Genomic DNA, 25,796 nt, shown 5'->3' with positions numbered 1-25,796 from the left:
AACAAGTTTCATGATACATAAAACCTTTTAAGAATCAAATTAAAGCGGAAGCATGTTGTTATTACCATTTAAACTTGTTAATCTTTAACCAATTAAAGTTAAATCCCAATTAGGATCAAGTTATGAAGTATGCTTACAAACTACAAGCAAGTAAAGAGTTTATACCTACTCCAAGCTTGTAAGTGATGATGAAGATGTTGAAGAATGGAGCTTTAAAATGAACCCTCAAGTGTGCAATACCCTAATCCTTTGATGAACCAACACCACCCTTTAAGTTAGTTAAGATTTAGACACTTAACTAGCTAATTAACCAAGCTTAAAACCCTTTTATTTGCACCCAAAATTCTGACCAGCAGCAACTAGAAAGATGATGGTGAATGGAGCCTCAAAACTATGAAACCTCAAGAGATAATACCCCAAACTTTTACCCAACACCTAATACTATGGTTAGGATTTATTGACACTTAAAGATAAGCTTCCAAACAAGCTCAAGGACTCTCTATTCTAGCTCCAAAATTCGGCCAGAATGCAGCAAGTTTGAAAAAGAGAGTGTTTTTGCATGTATGGATGTATTATGTATTCTCTCTTGAGTCAAGGAATTGATACCCATGTACCTTAATACTTGTGTTATGTTAAAAGTAACAAAACAAGCATGGGATGCTTGTCTTGGAGTCCCAAAATCTGCATTCCACTTCACATGGGTTTTATATAAAATAACCCTTTTATTTTTATAAAACTTGTATAAAAAAAACATGACTTGTTAAGTTACATACATATTTATTTTATAAACCTTTTATAAAATATAACACAATGTATTGTTTATCCTTATAAACAATTAAGTCCTTAATTTACAAATTATCCAAATAATTTATCTCAAGTAATAATATTTTAGAAAACCGATTTTCAAAAATCCAAGTGTCGCGTATTGATTTAATGATCCATTCATTAAGATCAAATACGATTAAGGTGTTGGTAAGCTTGTTATTGGGTATGACCCGACTTGGATCATAACATATTAGCCACATTAATTAAATATGTCTCTCGGGCATACGAAAACCTTCAATCTCCCACTTGCACGAGAAACATAAGAAATTAATGCAAGTGATGGATACCACCTAACGACCGTCCATCACCCCCAATATGTTATGACTTTGTGCCATTCAATAACATCATCCCTTTCGAGTTCCCATATCGAATATGAATAGGTGAATCTTTCATCACATCCTTTCGTCCTAGATGTCATGTTAAATCCAAGAGATACAGAGTGATCACTCTCTTTTAGATTTAACTTTATCAGGCCTTAGACATCTGACTCTCAACGAATAAGAGGGACAAATTCCATCTTGACTACATACGTCCTAAATATATACCTTGCATTATACCTGAGCTCTTCCTTATGAACTACCATATTTCAGAATAGCGAAGGAAAGAATCAAGGCACAATACTCGATAAATATCTGAACCCAATATGTATCTCAGGTCAGAGGATACAATGATATTCGCCTTTACTCAAGATTACACGTGATCAACCACAAAGGCTCCATTCAGTAAATCTTGAGGGCGGGTCTTCCAATATTTGTATCCCACAAATATCTATGATCCTTGGTTGCAACCTTGCCCCACATTCATTCCGTGAATGTATACCAATCCAAGTTCATAATAGTCTAAACCTCACACTTGCTCCCACAAATGTGATCGACTACGGAATTTAGAATAATAGCTTATTCATGGATAAAATATGCAAAATAGGAACCTGACTCATGATTAATAAATTAACACCATAATTATATTAATGAGTTTGAACAAATTTCGTTCCGTTACAATACTTAAAACAGATCATGACCAATCACTAGAATATCGAAGCCCTAATGCACAAATATGTCCTGCATGTTTTGCTCCATGTAAGAGCTTCGTGAGAGGATCCGCTATATTAAGATCTGTGTGAACTTTGCGAATACATATCTTTCCCTTTTCAACTTCATCCCTTATGTAGTTGAATCTCCTCTCAATGTGACGTGTCTTTTGGTGAGCACGAGGTTCCTTGATTTGAGCAATCGCACCCTCGTTGTCACAAAAGATCTCAAGAGGGTCCTGAATGGAAGGGACTACTCCTAAGTCGTCGATGAATTTCTTCATCCATGCAGCTTCCTGAGCTGCCAATGAGGCGGCAATGTACTCTGATTCTGTAGTGGATAAGGCAACAACATCCTGTTTTGAACTCTTCCAAGAGACCGCACCTCCATTTAATGTGAAGACATAACCGGATTGTGATCGAGAATCATCACGATCAGTTTGGAAACTCGCGTCCACGTAACCTTTCACAGTGAGCTCCTCCTCACCAGACCCATATATTAGAAACATATCCTTAGTCCTCCTAAGGTATTTCAATATACTTTTAACAGCAATCCAATGACTGTTTCCTGGGTTATTCTGGTATCTACTTGTCAGGCTAAGAGCGCATGACACATCCGGTCTAGTGCATATCATTGCATACATGATTGACCCAATAGCAGACGCATATGGGACTTTCTTCATTCTTTCCTATTCATATTTTGTAGTGGGACACTGAGATGAACTAAGGAGCGTTCTTCTTTGAATAGGTACCAAACCTTTCTTAGAGTTCTCCATCTTGAACCTTTTCAAGATCTTTTCAATGTATGCACTTTGATTCAAACCTATCAATTTCTTGGATCTATCCCTGTAGATCCTAATCCCCAAAATGTATTGTGCTTCTTCAAGATCCTTAATGGAGAAGCAGCTTTTCAGCCAAGTCTTAACACCTTGCATTGTCGGAATATCGTTTCCAAATAACAATATATCATCCACATATAATGCAAGGAACATGATAGTGCTCCCACTAGCTTTCTTGTATACACAAGCTTCATCACCATTTTTAATGAAGCCAAATTTCTTGGCTTCCTCATTAAAATGATGATTCCACATTCTAGATGCTTGTTTCAATCCGTAGATTGATTTCTTTAACTTACATACTTTGTTAGGATGTTTCGGATCGACAAAACCCTCAGGTTGAACCATATAGACATCTTCCTCAAGATATCCATTTAGGAAAGCGGTTTTGACATCCATTTGCCAAATTTCATAATCATAATGAGCAGCAATGGCAAATAATATCCTAATAGACTTTAGCATTGCCACAGGCGAAAAGGTTTCATCATAGTCAACCCCTTGAGTTTGAGTGAAACCTTTTGCTACAAGTCTGGCTTTATATGTATTTAAGTTTCCATGCATGTCGGTTTTCATCTTGAAAATCCATTTACAATCAACTAACTTGGAGCTAGCAGGTTGTACAACTAGTTCCCAAACTTGGTTGTCATACATGGATTGCATCTCAGCGTTCATGGCTTCCTGCCATTTATCTTTATCAATCCTTGATAAAGCATCTTGGTAGTTAGTTGGTTCATCCAAATCAACCACATAGCAATCATCCATGAGAAACCCATATCTCTCAGGAGGATTACTAATCCTACCAGATTTGCGAACGTCTTGTATACTTTGATCATCCATTTGATCATTCTCAACATTTTCATGTTGAGTGCTAGTGTCAACCAATTGTGTATCATCTACTTGATCTTGAACCTCTTCAAGATCTATCTTCCTTTCACTATTACCTTCCATTAGGAACTTAGTTTCAAGGAATTCCGCCTTCCGAGCAACAAATACATTCTGCTCGGAAGGATCATAGAAATAATATCCCATATCATCCTTGGGATATCCTATGAAGATACACTTCGTGGATCGAGCATTCAACTTATTAGGGACGTAACGCTTAGGATAAGCTTCACATCCCCATACCTTTAAGTATGATAGAGATGGAGGTTTTCCAAACCACATCTCATGAGGAGTTCGTTCCACTTTCTTGGTTGGGGCCATATTTAAAATACGAGCCGCGGAGCATAGACAATAACCCCAAAATGATAGAGGTAATGAGGTTCTAGCCATCATAGATCGAACCATATCCATTAGGGTTCGGTTCCTCCTTTCAGAAACTCCATTAAGTTGGGGTGTTCCAGGAGGAGTAAGTTGCGAAATAATCCCACAACTTTTAAGATGATCTTGGAAAGCATCGCTTAGGTATTCACCTCCTCTATCGGTACGAAGTACCTTGATTGTCTTATTGAGTTGATTTTGTACTTCGTTTTGATATTCCTTGAATGCTTCAAAAGTTTCGTCCTTGTGTCTTAATAAGTAGACATATCCGAAACGACTGAAGTCATCAATGAAAGTAACGAAGTATCTTTCACCGTTCCTAGTTATGGGCTTAAAGGGTCCACATACATCCGAATGTATTAATCCTAATAAGTCCTTAGCCCTTTCATAGGTCCCTTTGAAATGTGCTTTAGTCATTTTGCCTTGTAAACAAGATTCACATACATCAAACGAGTCTAGTTCATTTGATTTCAAAAGGCCATTCTTTTGAAGTGTATGCATTCGATTCTTGTTTATGTGACCAAGGCGACAATGCCATAAGTAGGAATCACTCAAATCCCTTTTGAGTTTCTTGGTGCTAGTATGGTATATTGAGCTACTAGATGATGTGTCATCATGAATCAATTCATAAATTCCATTTGAAGGCGAAGCCTTAAAATAGAATACATTATCTAAATAAACGTGGATATCATCATTAACAAAATTAAGATAAAAACCACATTGTTTTAAACGGGAAACTGAAATAATGTTTCGACATAAATCCGGTGCATACAAAACATTGTTCAAAATAAGTTCCAAACCAATTGGAAGCTTTAATACAAAGTCTCCTTGAGCCTTCACTTGCACTTTGGCTCCATTACCCATAAAGAGACTTGATGTTCCCATTTGCTTGCTACTTCTTTTGAACCCTTGCAAAGAATTGCAAATGTGAGTTCCACATCCAGTGTCTAATACCCATGTATTAGAAGAAGTAACACTAAGCTCTATATATACCATATATATATTACCTGAGGTTTGCCCCGCATCCCTCTTTTCCTTCAACTCCTTAAGGTAGACCGGGAAATTGCATTTCCAGTGACCCATTTCACCGCAACCGAAGCACGGGTCTTCTTTGTGGTTTGCTTGTCCGGTAACCTTTTGCTTCTTGCTCTTGTTTTTGGTTGGGGTAACCATTCTCCCCTTTCCCTTGCCTTGATGGGCGGGTCCTTTTCTCTTAGCTGCCTTTGGCTTAAAGGTGTTGTTACCTTTGGACCCACCATCATTGATCATTAGCACGGGTGAAGTCCTCTTACCCATGCTAGTTTCCGCCGTCCTAAGCATGCCATGAAGTTTGCCAATGGTCTTATCCATCCCATTCATATTGTAATTAATTACAAATTGGTCAAACCTCTTTGACAAGGAGTTTAGGATAAGATCCGTGGCTAGCTCATTAGATATGTTAAGATTAAGACGGTTTGCGTGATCAATGAGGCTTTTCATCTTAAGGACATAAGATGAAACGGATTGGGAGTCATCCATACGACATGCATGAAGCGCTCGAACGGTCTCGAAGCGCTCGACACGTGCTTGTTGAAGGAACATCTCCTTCAATTGCGTGATCATGTCGTATGCAGTATGATGCTCGAAATCCTTTTGGAGTTCGGGTATCATAGTCCCAAGCATTAGGCAAGCGACTTGCACCGAATCGGCGCAATACTTATCCCAATAAGCCATGCCTTCCGTATCATCCTCGTCGGGTTGATCGGGAATGGGGTCTTCCAACACATACGCCTTATCCTCAAGTTTGAGGACAATCCTAAGATTGCGGAACCAATCCATAAAGTTCGTATGGTTGAGTTTGTCTTTCTCGAGGAGAGACCTTAACGATAGGTTGTTCAAGTTAATAGGTGCGTTTTGCATGTTGTTGTTATTGGCGGCCATCTACAAAATTTAACAAAGTTCATTTAAGTATCGATTTTAAATTTAATAAACAATACCCTTTTAAATTTTAATTGACTTATTAAATATTAGAATCCAACGATAAATCAAATTTCGGTTAGGTGACCTTTATCCCGTTATTTGATTTAGCTAGGTAGTCATTTATATAACAATTGCAATCCTTTTGCAACTTCCAAATTATGGGATCATGCAATCCTTTTGCATGGCATATTTATCCCATCAACGCCTATTTGTTCCTCATGCTTCGGTGACCCTAAGTTCATGATTCCTAAATCAAGTCGTCCTACTTGTGTAAACATGTAAAATTAACATACAAGTGGTTAGGTGACCTTTATCCCACAAGCATGCGAATTTTACCTTAACCATATTAGTTAGCTCATAACGGTTAGGTGACCTTTATCCCATTATGAGTTCCCTACTATGTTTAAGTGTCCCACAAAAGGATGGCGTTAAACTTGTTTACCTTGTCGATTAAGGGATTTTAAGTTTTCGTTAATTCTAGTTTGAGAAAACTTTTACACCATACACCAACATGCATTTAGTGTATGGTTTGTATGAAATCCATTTTCAAGTCTTGTAATTTTAGCCAATTACATGATATAATCTATTTTATATATATGATCCTTATCATGTTGTTAATAACCGTTTATTAATGTCCTTTTAGCCGTTTTTAATTTAACCATTTAAATTGACGTTTTGCATGTCGTTTTTAATGTTAATTTAACCAATTAAATGTCATTTTTCTTGTTGTTAACTTGTGTGATTAACTTGTAGCATACAAACATACAATCCACAATCATACAATAAACAACCAACCATGCAAAACAATATGTTCACAATCTAGCCTTTTGGTGGACATTTGTTTAGCCGAAAACAAATGTCACCGGTAAATGGGTTATAACACAAAGTAGGAGATTTAACATCTCCCACTAAATCTTGCATCCAAAATGCATGTGTTCTTCTTTTGCTCCATCTTTTGCATCTTCATACTCTTTACAAAAATATATCCTAATACATTTTTCTCTAGAAAATGAAAATACAACCTAATCTATTTTACATACCAAATATAAAATAAATTACATAACCAAATGAATAAATAAATTACATGCCAAAAGAATAATTATTATTACATACCAAATGAATGAATAATCAACCAAACAAGCATGCAACCAAACACAAGGTCAAGGCTAAGATTGTGAACTTTTACATACAACCAAAATATGACCAAAATGGAAGAACCCAAACCCACTTTTAGGTCTCCCGAATTCGGCCAAAACATACACCCACCCAAAACCGAAAATTTTTGCATTCTACTATCATGCATGTTCATAAAATGCAAAAATCTAGCGGGTTCAAAAAAACATCTCGAAGCATATTTCAACAACTTCGGCTCTGATACCATTGTTGGGATTTAACAAGTTTCATGATACATAAAACCTTTTAAGAATCAAATTAAAGCGGAAGCATGTTGTTATTACCATTTAAACTTGTTAATCTTTAACCAATTAAAGTTAAATCCCAATTAGGATCAAGTTATGAAGTATGCTTACCAACTACAAGCAAGTAAAGAGTTTATACCTACTCCAAGCTTGTAAGTGATGATGAAGATGTTGAAGAATGGAGCTTTAAAATGAACCCTCAAGTGTGCAATACCCTAATCCTTTGATGAACCAACACCACCCTTTAAGTTAGTTAAGATTTAGACACTTAACTAGCTAATTAACCAAGCTTAAAACCCTTTTATTTGCACCCAAAATTCTGGTCAGCAGCAACTAGAAAGATGATGGTGAATGGAGCCTCAAAACTATGAAACCTCAAGAGATAATACCCCAAACTTTTACCCAACACCTAATACTATGGTTAGGATTTATTGACACTTGAAGATAAGCTTCCAAACAAGCTCAAGGACTCTCTATTCTAGCTCCAAAATTCGGCCAGAATGCAGCAAGTTTGAAAAAGAGAGTGTTTTTGCATGTATGGATGTATTATGTATTCTCTCTTGAGTCAAGGAATTGATACCCATGTACCTTAATACTTGTTATGTTAAAAGTAACAAAACAAGCATGGGATGCTTGTCTTGGAGTCCCAAAATCTGCATTCCACTTCACATGGGTTTTATATAAAATAACCCTTTTATTTTTATAAAACTTGTATAAAAAAAAACATGACTTATTAAATTACATACATATTTATTTTATAAACCTTTTATAAAATATAACACAATGTATTGTTTATCCTTATAAACAATTAAGTCCTTAATTTACAAATTATCCAAATAATTTATCTCAAGTAATAATATTTTAGAAAACCGATTTTCAAAAATCCAAGTGTCGCGTATTGATTTAATGATCCATTCATTAAGATCAAATACGATTAAGGTGTTGGTAAGCTTGTTATTGGGTATGACCCGACTTGGATCATAACATATTACATGACATCTAGGACGAAAGGATGTGATGAAAGATTCACCTATTCATATTCTATATGGGAACTCGAAAGGGATGATGTTATTGAATGGCACAAAGTCATAACATATTGGGGGTGATGGACGGTCGTTAGGTAGTATCCATCACTTGCATTAATTTCTTATGTTTCTCGTGCAAGTGGGAGATTGAAGGTTTTCGTATGCCCGAGAGACATATTTAATTAATGTGGCTAATATGTTATGATCCAAGTCGGGTCATACCCAATAACAAACTTACCAACACCTTAATCGTATTTGATCTTAATGAATGGATCATTAAATCAATACGCGACACTTGGATTTTTGAAAATCGGTTTTCTAAAATATTATTACTTGAGATAAATTATTTGGATAATTTGTAATTTAAGGACTTAATTGTTTATAAGGATAAACAATACATTGTGTTATATTTTATAAAAGGTTTATAAAATAAATATGTATGTAACTTAACAAGTCATGTTTTTTTTTTATACAAGTTTTATAAAAATAAAAGGGTTATTTTATATAAAACCCATGTGAAGTGGAATGCAGATTTTGGGACTCCAAGACAAGCATCCCATGCTTGTTTTGTTACTTTTAACATAACACAAGTATTAAGGTACATGGGTATCAAGTCCTTGACTCAAGACTTTGGATGGAGCTTGTTGGGCCCAATAGATCTATCTTTAGGAGTCGCATCAATTAGGGTGTCTGTTCCCTAATTCTTAGATTACCAGACTAAAAGGGGCATATTCGATTTCGATAATTCAACCATAGAATGTAGTTTCGATTACTTGTGTCTATTTCGTAAAACACTTATAAAAGCAGAGCATGTATTCTCAGTCCCAAAAATATATATTGCAAAAGCATTTAAAAAGGGAGCAAATGAAACTCACGATACAATATTTTGTAGTAAAAATATTCACACGATGAAACTGAACAATGCAGGGTTGGCCTCGGATTCACGAACCTATATCATTCATATATATATATATATATATATATATATATATATATATATATATATATATATATATATATATATATATATATATATATATATATATATATATATATATATATATATATATATATATATATATATATATATATATATATATATATATATATATATATATATATATATATTAAAACATATTCTTGTAATCAAATAATTCTATATATTATTATTAATGATGTATTTGTTTTATTTAATAATTTATAAGTTTCATTATTTATTTATATATTTTCATTTTTATATATAGAAATATTAATATACTTAAGTTATGTAATTTAAATTTATTTTTTTATATGTAATCTTTATTTTTATACTTATAACCTTAACAGTATCTTTAAAACCTTTATTTTCATAATCATAATAATTTTAATAATAATAATTAATAATGATATTGATAATACTACTAATAATAATAATAATGATAGTAAAGATGTTACTCTTAATGATAATATTAATTTTAACAAAAAACGACAGGTTTGAAAAATAATGTTACTTTTAGTAATAATGGTGATAATAATAATACTAATACTGATAACAATAATAACAATAATAATTTTACTACTAATGATAATAGTGATAATGATAATACTAATAATAATAATGATATTGTTTAGAATGATATTTATGTTAATACTGATACTTATAATAATACAAATCTTATTAAAAATGATAATATTAATAATCGTATTACTTAATAATTATACTTTTATTGATAATAATATTAGTAATAACATTAATAATAATAATAATAATAATAATTGTAACTAGGGTTATGATAATAATAATAATAATAATAATAATAATAATAATAATAATAATAATAATAATAATAAATGGTAACTAATACTTATATTAGTAATAATAATATTAATAACTAATATTCATAATACCTAATAATAATAATAATTCAAGTAAATAACAATAATGATAAGTGTAATAATAACAATAATAATCAAAATCATATCAATAATAATGTTAATAATTATAATAATAATCATTATAACAATAATAATAATAATAATAATAATAATAATAATAATTAATAATAATAATAATAATAATAATAATAATAATAATAATTTTTGTATTGAAAACTACCTCCAACAAGTCTTTCTAAAAAAATTGTCCCGAGCAAGACTCGAACCCGAGACCTCCTGAATACCCGCCATCATGCTTAACCATCCCTCTGTTCGTATATTTCTATTTTAATATCCATTTTAATTCTATGTAATCTATATCTTCCTATATTCTATTACTTCATCCCCTTTCTTAATTATCAATCGACAGAATCAAACCAAAACATAATAACGAATTTTATAGTTTGAATTTACATTGAACCTGAAACAGAAAGCAATTATATTTGTGAAAAAAATTAAAAAAAAACGTCCTACAGGTCTGCTGCTGTCGCTGCTTACTTTTAAAAAAAAAATTGATTTTTGATTTTGGTAACGTTATAGATAAAGTTTATAATATGAAATATATTGTAAATCGATCCTAGAAACTTTTGGATTCGTTAATTGAACTTGAAACATAAAAACAAATTCAAATTTTACCAAGAACGATTCGGTTGACTTTTTGCTCAAAAACTTTGACTCCGAAATTAAGATTCAATTTAAAGAATTGGAAGTTGTGATTTTGCAGAAAGATTGAATGAACGATTCCTAACAAAACTGTAATATTACATTTTGAAAATTCTTTTGAAATCGTGCTTTTGTCAAATTGAGTTCAAGAACAGAGGTTATGGAGTAATTTTATAAATTTTTTATTTAATTCCCCGACTTTCAGTAAGTAGTTAATTAATTATATAGGATAATTGGGTGATGCTGTAACGACAGTTGATCACTATTGTTTGTAATTGACATGTGAATTCGACATCTAACCAATTTCAGACAAGGATTGGACAGAAGTAAAATATAATGAAAAATAAATAAAATGGATCGTGATTGTCAACAGATTTTGATTATGTATTATCAATGAATTACGACCTGTTAGCTATAGCAGACAAAAAAAATAATTTTGAGAGTGACCTTCAACGGATTTTGGAGATTGCTGTGGGATTCCTTTTTTATATATAATTATTATTAGTAATTAATAACTATAAACATATTATTATTAATAATACTTTTAATATAATAATAATAATATAAATAACAATGGTAAATTTAATTATTAATAATAATAATATTTATGATAAAGATACTAATAATAAATGATAATAATATAATAATATTAATAATAATAATGATATCTTTAATAAAGTTAATACTATTGATAATTATGATGATGATGATGATAATAATAATAATAATAATTATAATAATAATAATAATAATAATAATTATAATAATAATAATAATAATAATAATAATAATAATAATAATAATAATCTATATGTATCAATTTTATATCTATATTATAATTTTAATAGTATTAATAACACTGATATTAATATTAATATTAATATTTATTTTAATAAATATGAAAGTAATAATAACAACATTAATGTAATATCTACATTTTATCTTGTAGTTACATTTATTTTTATTAATTATTTATATAGTATATTTTATATTTTATACATTTTAACAATATACACTAATTATGTATAGATATCACATAAAATTTTCAACTTCTATATATAATTATGTTTTAATTATCAAGTAGATAAATATATTATATATTGAAATAGATAATCTCAGAGTATAACATTTAATACTTTGTTAACGTTTCCAATTAATATAAATATATTATACATATATATATGCACATAAATGTTCGTGAATCGTCGAGCACAGTCACAAGGGTAATTGATTACATGAATATAATTCCAATTCTTTTGGGACTCAACATTACAGACTTTGCTTATCGTGTTGAAATTATATAATGATTAAGTTTAAATTTGGTCGGAAATTTCTGGGTCGTCACAGTACCTACCCGTTAAAGAAATTTCGTCCCCAAAATTTGATCGAGGTTGTCAAGGCTAACAATAAAAATGTTTTCATGACGAATATGAGTTGATAAATAGAGTTTTATCATTATTGATTAATATAGATAAAACGATTCGATTATGTGAAGCGTACGAGTGAAGCTGTCACAAAAGATTGAGATAGAGATTTAACTTTTGATGTAGTCATGGTGGATTTCTGGAATTCAAGGAATTTAGAGATAATCTTCGAAATCTATAAAAGATTTGATTCTTCGGTAATTAAGGAAATTCAGATCTCTTTACTTAAATGCGAACATCTGTCTTGGTTGCTCTGTCTGATATTTCACTATAAATCCACCCTCTTCGTTTCCTTTATATTTTGGAGTTCTATACTTTTGTTTTCTCTTCCCGACTTTAAGTCAAGCGAATAATGGTCCAGAATTCGTAGGTATGAAATTTTGAATGAACATGACTAATGTTCTAAAAGAGATTGTAATAGCACGATCTTGATTTGACAAATTATCAGAAGTTACCGGCAAAGATAGAACTATCAATAAAAATATGTTCTTGATTTGTTTGGAGTTTAGGTAGAATGTAAGAGTCGTGTATCATGGCACATGATGACGTTATGGTCTGTGAATCATCACGTTCCATTAGAAACTCGGCATGACTTACTGTAATATAATCACGCTAATCAAGTGTCATTATATTATACTAACTCATGCTTCAGTTCCCAACACTACTTCAAAAACATTCATATTTTAAGTTCTAATTTTTCAGAATTTAGAAACTAACACAGTTTCCAATCTGATGTATCACTAATATCGCGAAGAGATAAATGATTTCTGATAAGAATAGTTATGAAAATATCTTCAGAATATACAAGATATTTATAATGAAAGATACGATGATATCTTAGAATTTCTAATATCGATGGATGATGATGAATTTTTGTCCGTAAAAGTGTAGAGTCAGGAGCAAGTTATTCATTAATGACTTCAGCAGATACTGAATCATTTGGATTCTTTGAAGGCAGGTTTAGTCTTTGTGATTTGTCCACAGCCTCCTTCATGGTTTGCTCAATCCGTTTTTCAGTTCCAACACTTCTGAGCCTTGCCAACATACAATTCTTTATCATTAAACTTTTGGCTGTTAAGGTCGTTTACAGTTTTTGTTGCTTCATTCAACTTTTCAAAATTCAGAGTATTGATTCGCAGACTGGGTGCTTTTCAAAATTTCAGAATAGAAGGTCATTATTCTAAAAGATAAAGTTATATGTATACATATAACTATTGATGTAGACATGCTGTGAGATTTCTAAATACTGATTGCTAATTCCCGGTAATTAATGTGGTAATTCTCATTATAAGATGTGGATGAGTATATGAATAGGTTTTAACGAACAAATATAATGGTTCTTCGGAGAGACTTAAGCCAATAAATAATGAAGTTGCTGGTAAGTTTACTGCTAATGTGATGAGGTATAAAAGGTTCCCCGGTAACAATGACGAAAAGGCAAACTTATATATCAAGGTTATAATAAGGCAAATCTGAATGAAAAGTCGAAATTGATTTGCTGGAGCTGTGAAAAAATTGGCTATTTTGAAAAGGGATTGAAAAGTTATTTTCGGTAATAACAACGCCAAAGGAGTTAGCACAGATACGTGTCAACGTTTACTCAGGTTTTGAGAGTTTTTCAGGTGCATAACTATATGCATAAATCTTTCCTTCCGTAGATGAAGTGCGGTTGGTTCATCCCCTTGATTGAGGTGTTTTCAAGAATTATAATCATCAAGATACAAATGAGGTTTAAGATGAAATCAAGTGGCAAACTTGAAGAAATGTTTAGTTTCATATGTTATAATCAATATTTTAATTCATTTTTATTGTCCAATGTTAGTAGTCCACAGTTAGTAGTTCAATAATTCATATATAGTTTAATATATAATATTCGAATTAATTAATACGTATCGTGACCCATTGTATACATGTCTCAGACTCGATCACAACTCAAAGTATATATATTATTTGAGAATCAACCTCAACCCTGTATAGCTAACTCGATCATTACCACATATAGAGTGTCTATGGTTATTCCAAATAATATATATAGATGCGTCGATATGATATGTCAAAACCTTGTATACGTGTCCCGATTTAAAGTGCGTAAAATAAATAACAGAAATTAAATGACGATAAATAAAATTGCCATAAATAAATGTAATAAGGAATTAACAGTTAGCTAGGAACAGTTAGCTAGGATTTTGTTAGCGTGGATTCTTAACAAAATTTCTCATAGTTAATTTTGTTTGATTCTAACAATTTTATTTTGTTGAATGTTTTCCTCATTATGCCACTTGTTGGATTCTGATAAGTCAAAATCCAAATACGAAATTAAATGAAAATGGTTATTCTGTGGTGAACGGATTCGTATATCTGTGGATGTAAGTAGGATAGTAAATGACTGTTGAATCAGATTCGAAGAACGTACAGTGTAACTTATTAATGTGAAATCTAAATATTCCTCATGTATTACCTACCCGTTAAAATATTTTCACCATTAACAGTTTGTACAAAAGAATTTTTAATTACAACCTTTATGAAAACAAATATTCATATATATTTTCTTCAGATGTAATCATGGATTTAATGAGTTAATATGATATTAATCTCATTTGCTTTCCGGTTTGAGCTAGAATAAATAATCCCTAAGACTTTAGAGATTACATAATCGCCGCAGAATGTTTCTCCAATGAAGTTATGAATCAATAATTCATTAGTTATGATTGTTGGTACTCCTTGGTATCTATGGTGCGTGTGACGTTGATGCTCGAGGCACAGATTGTGATGTTAAGGTGTGAGATGCGGATGTTGCTGTTGGTGGTACTATTGGTGTTGTTGATGGTGGTATTGTTTATGCTGCTGGTGCTGCTGATACTCGTAGATATTGCACCATATTCTCCAAATTGATTACTCGAGCGCGAAGCTCGTTGGTTTCTTCTACTATACCGGGATGATTGGCGGTTTGGACGAGCGGATGAATAAGATCTAGAATCTGGGATAGTATATAATCATCACGGGATACTCTGAAAATGAGAGAGAAAATGGTGTCTCGAACAGGTTCGCGGGTAAGTGCTTCAGGTTCTTTGCCAAAAGGGCAATGTGGTGGATGGAAAGGATCGCCTTCTTCTTGTCTCCAATGATTAAGGAGGCTACGAACCCATCCCCAATTCATCCAGAATAGATGATGGGTGATTGGTTGATCCATTCCGGTCACACTGCTTTCGAAGCTTAAGTGAAACTCCATATCGGAATTCGAGGGACTTGAACTAGTGGAGAGTTCCATTTCGTACGATTGAATAAAAGATTTTTTGATATGAAATGATTTCTGACTATCAGATGGTATTCTACTTACATGGAATATCTATACATATAGAATAAAAGATTTCGTAGATTACGGAGGAATTTACGGAATATGTCAGGCAAAGTTTACTGTAACAGATACGCTAAGATATGAATTAGCAGATACGCTAAGATATGAATTTTATCTATACATTATTCATGCAATCAATGCAGTAAGATGAGTCTAGACTAAGAATGATAAGCAAGTAATTTCCGACAAAAATGATAAGCAAAACTTTTGACATGCAGACACGGTCGAAGTCCAGACTCACTAATGCATCCTAACGACTATCAGTTAGACATACTAATGCAGACCTGGTTCGCTAAGACCACCTCTCTGATACCACATGTAAAGACCCGTCCTAATCCATAAGAACGAATACAATAACATATGATTACATTGCGAGGTACTTGACCTCTATATGATATATTTTACAAACATTGCATTCGTTTTTAAAAGACAAACTTTCATTACATCGAAAGTTGACGGCATGCATACCATTTCATAATATATCCAACTATAATTGACTTAATAATAATCTTGTTGAACTCAACGACTCGAATGCAACGTCTTTTGAAATATGTCATGAATGACTCCAAGTAATATCTCTAAAATGAGCAAATGCACAGCGGAAGATTTCTTTAATACCTGAGAATAAACATGCTTTCAAGTGTCAACTAAAAGGTTGGTGAGTTCATTAGTTTATCATAAACAATCATTTCCAATAATATAATAGACCACTGATAATGCTAAAAATAAACATATATTTCATAGCATTATCCCTCAAGAAAGACAAGCTTTTAGTTACAATTGTTCTATTTACAAGTGATATTTGTTTAAATAATAAAAGGTGAAGACAAAAGACAGATTAGACGAATTGAAGATGCAAATGACCAAAAAGCTAAAAAGTACAAAGTACAATCAAAGTGGTTCAAATTATTGATGAGAAATTTCTAAAAATTACAAGAATACAAGCCGTGAAACACAAAGTACAAGATATTAAATTGTACGAAAAGGCGTTCGAAAATCCGGAACCGAGACATGAACCAACTTTCAGCGTGCGACGCAACGGACCAAAAATTACGAGTCAACTATGCACAAGAATGTAATATAATATATAATTAATTATATATATTATTATATATTATAATTATACGCAGCCCACGTTTTGAATTTGATCTATGAGATGGATTCCAGACCTCCGCACTCGTGGAGCTTTGATGAAGAAAACCTCCGCACTCGCGGAGCTCAATACAGTGAAACGTGGGCCTATAAAAGGCCGCGCATTCTGATCGATTCATTACCCATTTTCTTTCTTTTCTATATACGTAAAAATATATATATAATTTTAATTTTAATTTTAATATAAGTTTAATAATAATAAGGTTATAGTGGCGAATGTTGTAAGTGTGTAAGTCAAAATTCTGTCCGTGTAACGCTACGCTATTAATACTCATTGTAAGTTATGTTCAACCTTTTTAAATTAATGTCTCGTAGCTAAGTTATTATTATGCTTATTTAAATCGAAGTAATCATGATGTTGGACTAAATATTAAAGACGGGGTTATTGGGCTTTGTACCATAATTGGGGTTTGGACAAAAGACCGACACTTGTGGAAATTGGACTGTGGACTATTAACGGGCTTTATATTTGTTTAACTAATTGATAGTTCGTTAATTTAATATAGAGATTTACAATTTGACGTATCTGTAAATAACCATATACACTCGATCGGACACGATGGGCGGGATATTTATAAATACTAATAATCGTTCATTTAACCGGACACGGGAATGGATTAATAGTCAATGGACTCATTAAAACAGGGGTGAATTATGTATAAGGACACTTGGCGTAATTGTTAACAAAGTATTAAGACCTTGTTACAGTTTAAGTCCCCAATTAGTTAGAATATTTGACTTCGGATATAAGGATAATTTGACGAGGACACTCGTACTTTATATTTATGACTGATGAACTGTTATGGACAAAAACCAGATGGACATATCGAATAATCCAGGACAAAGGACAATTAACCCATGGTAATAAATTAAAATCAACACCTCAAACATCATGATTACGGAAGTTTAAATAAGCATAATTCCTTTATTTTATATCTTATCCCACTTTTAATTATCGTACTTTTTAATTATCGCAATTTTATTTACTGTCATTTTATTTATCGCACTTTTATTTATCGTAATTTTATTTATCGTCATTTAATTTACGCTTTAAATTAAGTTATATTTATTTTTAATATTTTACATTAGGTTTTAATTGCGATTTAAGTTTTTAAAATCGACAAACCGGTCATTAAACGGTAAAACCCCCTTTTATAATAATAATAATACTACTTATATATATATATATATATATATATATATATATATATATATATATATATATATATATATATATATATATATATATATATATATATATATATATATATATAGTCAAATATAGTTTTAAAAATATACCGTTAAACTTGGCTAGCTCCCTGTGGAACGAACCGAACTTACTAAAAACTACACTACTGTACGATTAGGTACACTGCCTATAAGTGTTGTAGCAAGGTTTAGGTATATCCACTCTATAAATAAATAAATAACTTGTGTAAAATTGTATCGTATTTAATAGTATTTCGTAATAAAAATATAACTATTTCGTACCCCTCTGCTTTAACATCAAGTATTTTTGGCGCCGCTGCCGGGGAACGCCGAAGCGAAACGCTATAAAAAAAGATTTTTATTAAGTTTTAATTTCTTTTTATAAAAATACGTTTTATATAATACAATCAAAAATATAAAATCAAGAAAAAGAAAAATATATATCTATATTTTTAAGTTTAGTTAAATTTAAAAAGTTTATATTTCTTTTTATTGTGAAAAGTTATAAAAACTAATAAGTAAATTTTTCTTATTTATAAGTTTTATATAAATATTTTTAAAAAAAATTAAAACATAAAAAAAGAGTAAAACGAAAATATATATTTTATAAAGTATAAAAGTATTTTTTTTGATCTTAAAAATATAAGTGTATTTAAATTACTTATTTTAAATTTTGTAAAATTATAAAGTAAAAATTAAAAATAAAAAAAATAAAAAAAATAAAATTAAAACTGAACCTGTGATTTCTGGCCTGCATCTCTTCTGAACCTGCATACTCCGCACTCGCGGAGCTCCTGGGCAGAAAAAATCCGCACTCGCGGAGCCTATTCTGACACGCCAGGTATCAACATCGTACAACATTAATTACGGGGTATTATTAATTATTATTATTAATCAACCCTAATTAGGGTTTAATTATTTAATTAGTTTTTAATATTAGTTTTAGTTTTATTATTTAATTTATAATATTAAGTATTAATTAGTTTTATTACTTATAAAATTAATACTTTTATAAAATAATAATATAAAAATAATATTTTTGTAAAATTGTATTTTTATAACTTTAAGCCTATTTTTAGATTGTGTATATTTTTAACCGTTTAATCGTAATTTATATATTTATCGTTCGTAACTAGTTTTAAACTTAGTATTTTGCAATAGTAGCTCTAGATTTCTAGGTTTTGCCGTAAAATCCCTTAAGTGCTTTTTCTTTAGACTAAGATTTAGGTGCTTTAGAATTTTGCAACGCCGTTTTAAGATTTTAGTACTTTTTAAGTTATTGCCATTTTGGATATAGAATTCCTTTTAAGCTTTAATACCTTTAGACGTAAGTTTTAATTTTTAGTTTTTTAGACTTTTAAGTTTCGACGCTGCATTTTATTATTTTTCGACGCTTAATTTTTCGACCTTTTATTTTTCGACATTTTTCGACGCGCTCTTTTTCTTTCTCATTTCTCGACGCTCTAGTTTTTAGGACATAGAATTTTCTATTTCTTCTCTAAAATTTCAAAATGAAAAATTATTTTAAGTGGTTAAATTGATAGACATCCAAAATTTTCTGGTTCGTAGTAATAGTTGGATTTGTTAGTGACGAGTTGTAGGCTTCCGATTTAAAGGGTCCTGGATACCTGCTGCATCTATTGGCTATTCGAAACGTGGCAAAATCAGAAAAGTCTATTAACTTGATAACTTATATAATTTTTATTTTTATAACTAATAGGATATTCAGTGAATGCACCGAGCAAAACGTTCACCACCTTTCATGCGTTCACCACCTGTAAACAGATCAAGACATCTAGCCAATAGGTTCTACCTTATTATTATTATTATTATTATTATTATTATTATTATTATTATTATTATTATTATTATTATTATTATTTATTATTATTATTATTATTATTACATTAATTAATATAGATTATTATTTTTTAATTAAAAAAATAATTAAATTAATTAATATCCATGATAAAAAACTTTATATATGGTCCGAGTCGAGTAAAGAATTTTATACGTTGATAGGTTGTAGGTGAGTCATGGATATATAATAGCTAATGCTGGTAAAATTCAACTCATGAATCCAAGATAACAATTTGAGAAACACGCGAGTATAAATGTTAACTTGGATACTCGTACTTAACTAGACATTTTATTTATTAAATTTATAATTTTGAACCATTCACATATATTTTAAATTTTTTATTTTTGTGTTAGTTTTTATAATTCGCATGTCGTTGGTATCCGCAACATACGGGTATATGCAAACAAAATAACTTATTAACGGGTACACGGATCCTGACAGCATGAGAGGCCCAGAGTGGAAGCAATCTGATCGACCACTCGGGGCATAGAGTTTTCAAGGACTCAGTTTTTTTATGTATATAAATATAAATATCTTCAATGTATATTAACTCGTGTTTAAATTACGCGAAAGCGCGGATTATAAACTAGTACATACAATAAATAAAATAAATATAGAATTGTACAGTTAAAATATACTTAAAAAAATACTACTCCCTAACACCTATCAATCCCACGTCAGCTAACCGTCTCTCAAAATACTGTTATATTTTCCCTCTCTTTCTTACTACAATCTAATCACCACCAGTGCACCAGCGTAATTCGCCGCCAGAAACCACCACAAACTAGTAAACTACCAGTCTACCACCATGAACGCAACAAGAAAGCACCTCATTTTCTTGATACTAATAACACTCACCATCATTCGCATACCCAAACCATCACACTCATATCCACGTAACACCACTTTCGAATTTCAATCACTCCCACCGGAAAACCTCACTTTCCTCGGCGCCGCCCACTTCCGGCACGGCGTTGCCGCCTTAACCAACGAATCTGAAACCCCATCATCATCTTCCGGCACCATCATTTACACAATCCCAATTCGATTCTCCGATAATCGAACAAATTCCACCACTTCATTCTCCACAAATTTCACATTTTCAATCTTTACAATCAACCCGTTATCTACATCCGGTAGCGGCGGTTTATCATTCTTTATCTCGCCTGAAAACAATACTCTTGGGTCACCAGGTAGTTATTTGGGTCTTGTTAATGTTTCTCAATTAACACAAAATAAATTCATTGCTATTGAATTTGATACCCGGGTTGATTTGCATTTTAATGATTCGAATGGGAATCATGTCGGGTTGGATATCGATAGCTTGAATTCGATTGAAAGTGCTGATTGTATGTTGGCTGGGATCGATTTAAAAACAGGGGGTTCATTTACTTCTTGGATTGATTACATTCATGATATAAAAAGTCTTAAAGTGTTCTTGACCCGTTCGGGCTTTTTAAAGCCCGATAACCCGATTTTGGTTGTGGAAATCGACTTTTCGAAGTATTTTACAGAGTACATGTATGTGGGGTTTTCGGGCTCTACCGAAAATAGTACAGACAGTTATTTGATCGAAAGTTGGAGCTTTAAATCATTTGGAATGAAAAGATATAATCCAAGAGCTGATAATCCATTGAATGTAAGTAGTCAAATGGTTCCTTTTCGGGCTCGAGCTCGGGCTCAGGGCTATTTTAGTGACAATAAGTATCATAGAAAGCTCGGGTTTGGTCTTGAAGTTACGGGCCCGATGTTCGTGTTAGCAGGTCTAGTGCTTTTCGGGTACATTTCGGTTAAAAAATGGCGGGAAGTTAAAAATGAAGTGATTATAAAAGCTGAGTTTCAAAGAAGGCCAAGACAGTTTAGTTACAAAGAACTTAGAATTGCAACAAATGACTTTCATTCGACTCGAGTTATTGGTCATGGTGCGTTCGGGACAGTTTATAAAGCGTTCTTGTTACCGTCTGGAACCATGGCAGCTGTAAAACGATCGTTGCGGTCCACTGAAGCGAAAAACGAGTTCTTGGCTGAATTATCAGTTATAGCTGGGTTACGACACAAGAATCTTGTTCAGCTTCTTGGATGGTGTTTTGAAAAAGGCGAATTATTGCTTGTTTATGAGTTAATGCCATACGGGTCAATCGATAAAGTGTTGTACCAAGATCCCGATCTTGCGGGCTTCTTGAAATGGAACCATCGTTACAAGATAGCGATTGGGTTAGCTTCGGTTTTAGCTTATCTTCATCAAGAATGTGATAAGTTAGTAATCCATAGAGACATAAAGTCGAGTAACGTAATGTTAGATGTACATTTCAATGCCCGGTTAGGTGATTTCGGGTTGGCCCGTTTGATTGATCATAATAAGAGCCCTATTTCAACTTTAACAGCTGGGACCGCTGGTTATTTGGCTCCTGAGTATCTGCATTGTGGTAAAGCAAACGATAAAACCGACGTGTATAGCTACGGGGTGTTGGTGTTGGAAGTTTGTTGTGGTCGAAGACCAATCGATAAGGAACCGGGGTGTCAAAATATGTTGAACTTGGTGGATTGGGTTTGGGGATTGTATGCAAATGATGAGATTTTGGATGCAATTGATGAAAGGTTAAATGGGGAGTTTGTTGAGGATGAAGCTAAGAGGTTATTGATGGTTGGGTTGAGTTGTGTGAACCCCAGAAGCGAAATGAGGCCATCGATGAGTCGGGTTCTGCAAATCTTGAACCAAGAAGGGGATGAAATGGTTGTGGTGCCAATGGTTAAACCAAGAGTTAGTTTTTCTGCTAGTTTGCCTTTGAGTGCTAAAGAACTTTTATTTTGTTCTGATGATGAAGGAAGTAGTAGTAGTTGTAAGAGTTATGATAGTGATTTTGAGATTCATATTGAGGGTTAGAGTGTTTAAGTTTTGTTGGAATTTGATTGTTTACAAGTTACAACATTAGTACTAGTAGTATTTTGGTCATGTGTACTTTCTGAAGTTTACAAGTACTGATCCAGGTTATAATATGAGATCCATGACAGTTTTTGAAAGTACAAAACTGAAAAGTAATCTTCAATCTGATTTGATGGTATTGTACATCTTGATTTTAATTTGAAGAATTTAACGTGTAACACTTTTCATGTATGTGTAACTTGATTTGAGCTTAATTCATATAGATTATTCCATCAATGAAATTATCCTAAAAATCATTTAAAAGTGTATCGAAATCATGAAAATTAGTACTAAATTGTTCAAAAAAAAACCTATAAAAGTTAATACTAATGAACTTATGATGAAGTTTAGAGAATTAAAGATGATAAGATTCAATAAAAAATGAATTGCTTAAAGAGTTACAGAAGGGATGTATATTAGAATTGAAGAATATGAAAATCCTAGAACAAATTTGTAATCTATAGTAATACTAATAGGAAGACCTTTAGTCGGTCTATTGTAATTTTCAATAAGATAAAGGATACCAATAAAAAAAAGTGTTTTGAAGAAGTTCAAATTTATTTACCCATAATTAATTTATCTATATCTATACTTTTATATTTATCTATCTATCTATCTATCTATCTATAGTTTCTATTATATTACTAAAATGAAGATGTCATTATCAGGCTAATTTCTTTGTTAAGAAAAAATTAAAAAAAAAGAAAAAAATCTAAACATGGTGGGTGATGTCATTAATCTAAATAATTTTAAATTAAAATTAAATCTTATTAATTAATTATTATTATTAAATCTTATTAATAATTATTTTAATTATTAAAATTAAATAATTTTAATTAATCATTTTAAATTAAGTACGAGAAGGTATAAAAGTTAGGCAAAAGGAAACCAATTCTACAATTGATTTAATCTAAGCTTGGTGGGTGATGTCATTAATCTAAATAATTTTAAATTAAAATTAAATCTTATTAATTAATTATTATTATTAAATCTTATTAATAATTATTTTAATTATTAAAATTAAATAATTTTAATTAATCATTTTAAATTAAGTACGAGAAGGTATAAAAGTTAGGCAAAAGGAAACCAATTCTACAATTGATTTACACTTTTAAAATAAAATGACAACCAAAATTATCTCTTATAATTGGATGTAGATTGTTAAATATGCATTTTAGGTGTTTGATGAAATGTTTAGTTGACGAGTTTCTTAGTCGGACTATGTGGTTCCACGGGTCATAAAACTAAATAACTTTAGTATTTACATTCACTTAATACCTATCATTAAACTGTTTTGTTTAAACAAACTCGTGGTTTCACGGGTCATTTCACTAGTATTTATTTATTTATATTTATATTTATATTTATATTTATATTATATACCTATATCTAAAAGGTAAAGGGGAAATGAATAGTACTATCCATTTTTCACTTTCCACAAAATTAACCCGTAACTTTCACTAAAACACAAATCGAACCCCCACTTTATACGTATATTTTCTTCCAAATTTTACAAGCTTAACCCCCTAACTTTTATTAGAATACAAATCGAACTCCCACTTTACTAACTTTTTTTTTCTTCCTAATATTCAATTTTCACAAACTTCACCCCTAACTTTTATTAAAATACAAATCGAACCCCCACTTTATACGTAAATTTTTTTCAAATTTCACAAACTTAACCCACTAACTTTTATTAAAATACAAATCGAACCCCCACTTTACTAACTTTTTTTTTTTTAAAATAAAACCCGAACGCTAAAAGAAGCAACTTTCACAAAAGGAACAACTCTTCAATGTTATGTCGAAAAAAATTCTTTTTTACAAAATAGATCAAGACTTTTTTTTAACTCGCATTCAAAACGGAGCCCCCGGCGCGAAGCGAGTGCTCCACAACTAGTTTATATTTATACTATACATTATAATAAAGGCTTAATTGAGATACATTAAGTTTAAAATATCGAATCTTGACCATTGGACTGAACTATTGATAAAAACTACCCCTATTTATAAACCGTTGATGTAATTATAAGCTTATAAGTCATCTTTAGTAATTTCTCTTCCCTTAATACCCCTAAAATTAAACTCGGAGATTAAAATCCCTCGATAGGCAAATACAGAGTAACTCGCAGAACACACACACACTAGGGCAACCACTCTCAAATCGCTTCCTTCTACAATCATCTTCTTCAATTATCAATCCCAAAACTCAGGTTACATTAATCGCAAGTGAATTTCTCTTATTTAAGGCTTCGATCATTAGGTTTCTCATAGTTGTTCATTGATTTTGTGCTTCATTGATTTTGTGCTTCTATTATTAGGATCTCAAAACCTAGCTACAATCGTCTCCTTCAATCTCCTGTTAACCAGTTGGAATCTTCACACATCAATCGCATAAATCAGTACCTAAGATCGTTTAAGGGACAATTACTTGGAGCAATATCTGCTATTGAATCATCTTCAATTGCAAATCACAGGTTAGTATTTCTTATTTTTTATTTCAATTTTTACCAATATTAATGCATTGGAGTTTAGTCTGTAAAGTTAGGGTTTCAAAATTTGGGTTTTTGCTACCAAACTGCAAAATCAATTGTTTACCTAAAATTAATTGTGTTTGTGTTTGTGTTTGTTATAGACAATGAATGTATACATCAATACATACAGCTGCCTTTACGTGGTCTACATTCAATTATGATTTTTTTACAAAGTTTGGGATATTTATTGTTTGATGGTAAATGTAGGATTTTTTTTTACGAAGTGTGGGATATTTATCGTTGAAGAATTTCGACGACAACTATGTAAGTTAAATTCTAATCTTGATTTATTATCTGAAGATAAAGATTACGCATATTCAAATTGGTTTTTTCATGATGATGTCCTCAATTAATTCGGATTACAGCCTATCTTTATACAAATCGAGGCATAATACAAGTCCTCTATTTAGA

General features: G+C 31.3%; 2 protein-coding genes across 2 annotated transcripts in view; both read left to right on the top strand.

Annotated features, from left to right (window-relative positions):
- Positions 1–20,736: 20,736 nt before the first annotated feature.
- LOC139901398 (probable L-type lectin-domain containing receptor kinase S.7) lies at positions 20,737–22,812 on the top strand. Its single transcript, XM_071884118.1, has one exon. The coding sequence runs from the start codon at positions 20,737–20,739 to the stop codon at positions 22,810–22,812; it is 2,076 nt and encodes a 691-aa protein (XP_071740219.1).
- Positions 22,813–22,933: 121 nt separating this feature from the next.
- Positions 22,934–25,796, top strand: part of LOC139901397 (EPIDERMAL PATTERNING FACTOR-like protein 5) — a 28,590-nt gene continuing 25,727 nt past the window's right edge. The window contains exons 1-3 of the mRNA XM_071884117.1: positions 22,934–22,992; positions 25,273–25,328; positions 25,593–25,649. Coding sequence (XP_071740218.1) covers positions 22,934–22,992; positions 25,273–25,328; positions 25,593–25,649 — 172 coding nt within the window. The remainder of the gene's footprint in view (positions 22,993–25,272; positions 25,329–25,592; positions 25,650–25,796) is intronic.

The sequence above is a fragment of the Rutidosis leptorrhynchoides genome, chromosome 3 (genome assembly GCF_046630445.1).
Source record: "Rutidosis leptorrhynchoides isolate AG116_Rl617_1_P2 chromosome 3, CSIRO_AGI_Rlap_v1, whole genome shotgun sequence".
NCBI classification, from domain to species: Eukaryota; Viridiplantae; Streptophyta; class Magnoliopsida; order Asterales; family Asteraceae; genus Rutidosis; species Rutidosis leptorrhynchoides.
This window is presented reverse-complemented; position numbering and strand designations above follow the sequence as displayed.

What these genes read in the sequence shown, in the direction of transcription:
- LOC139901398 (XM_071884118.1), top strand. Translation starts at nt 20,737, where the DNA reads ATGAACGCAACAAGAAAGCACCTCATTTTCTTGATACTAATAACACTC.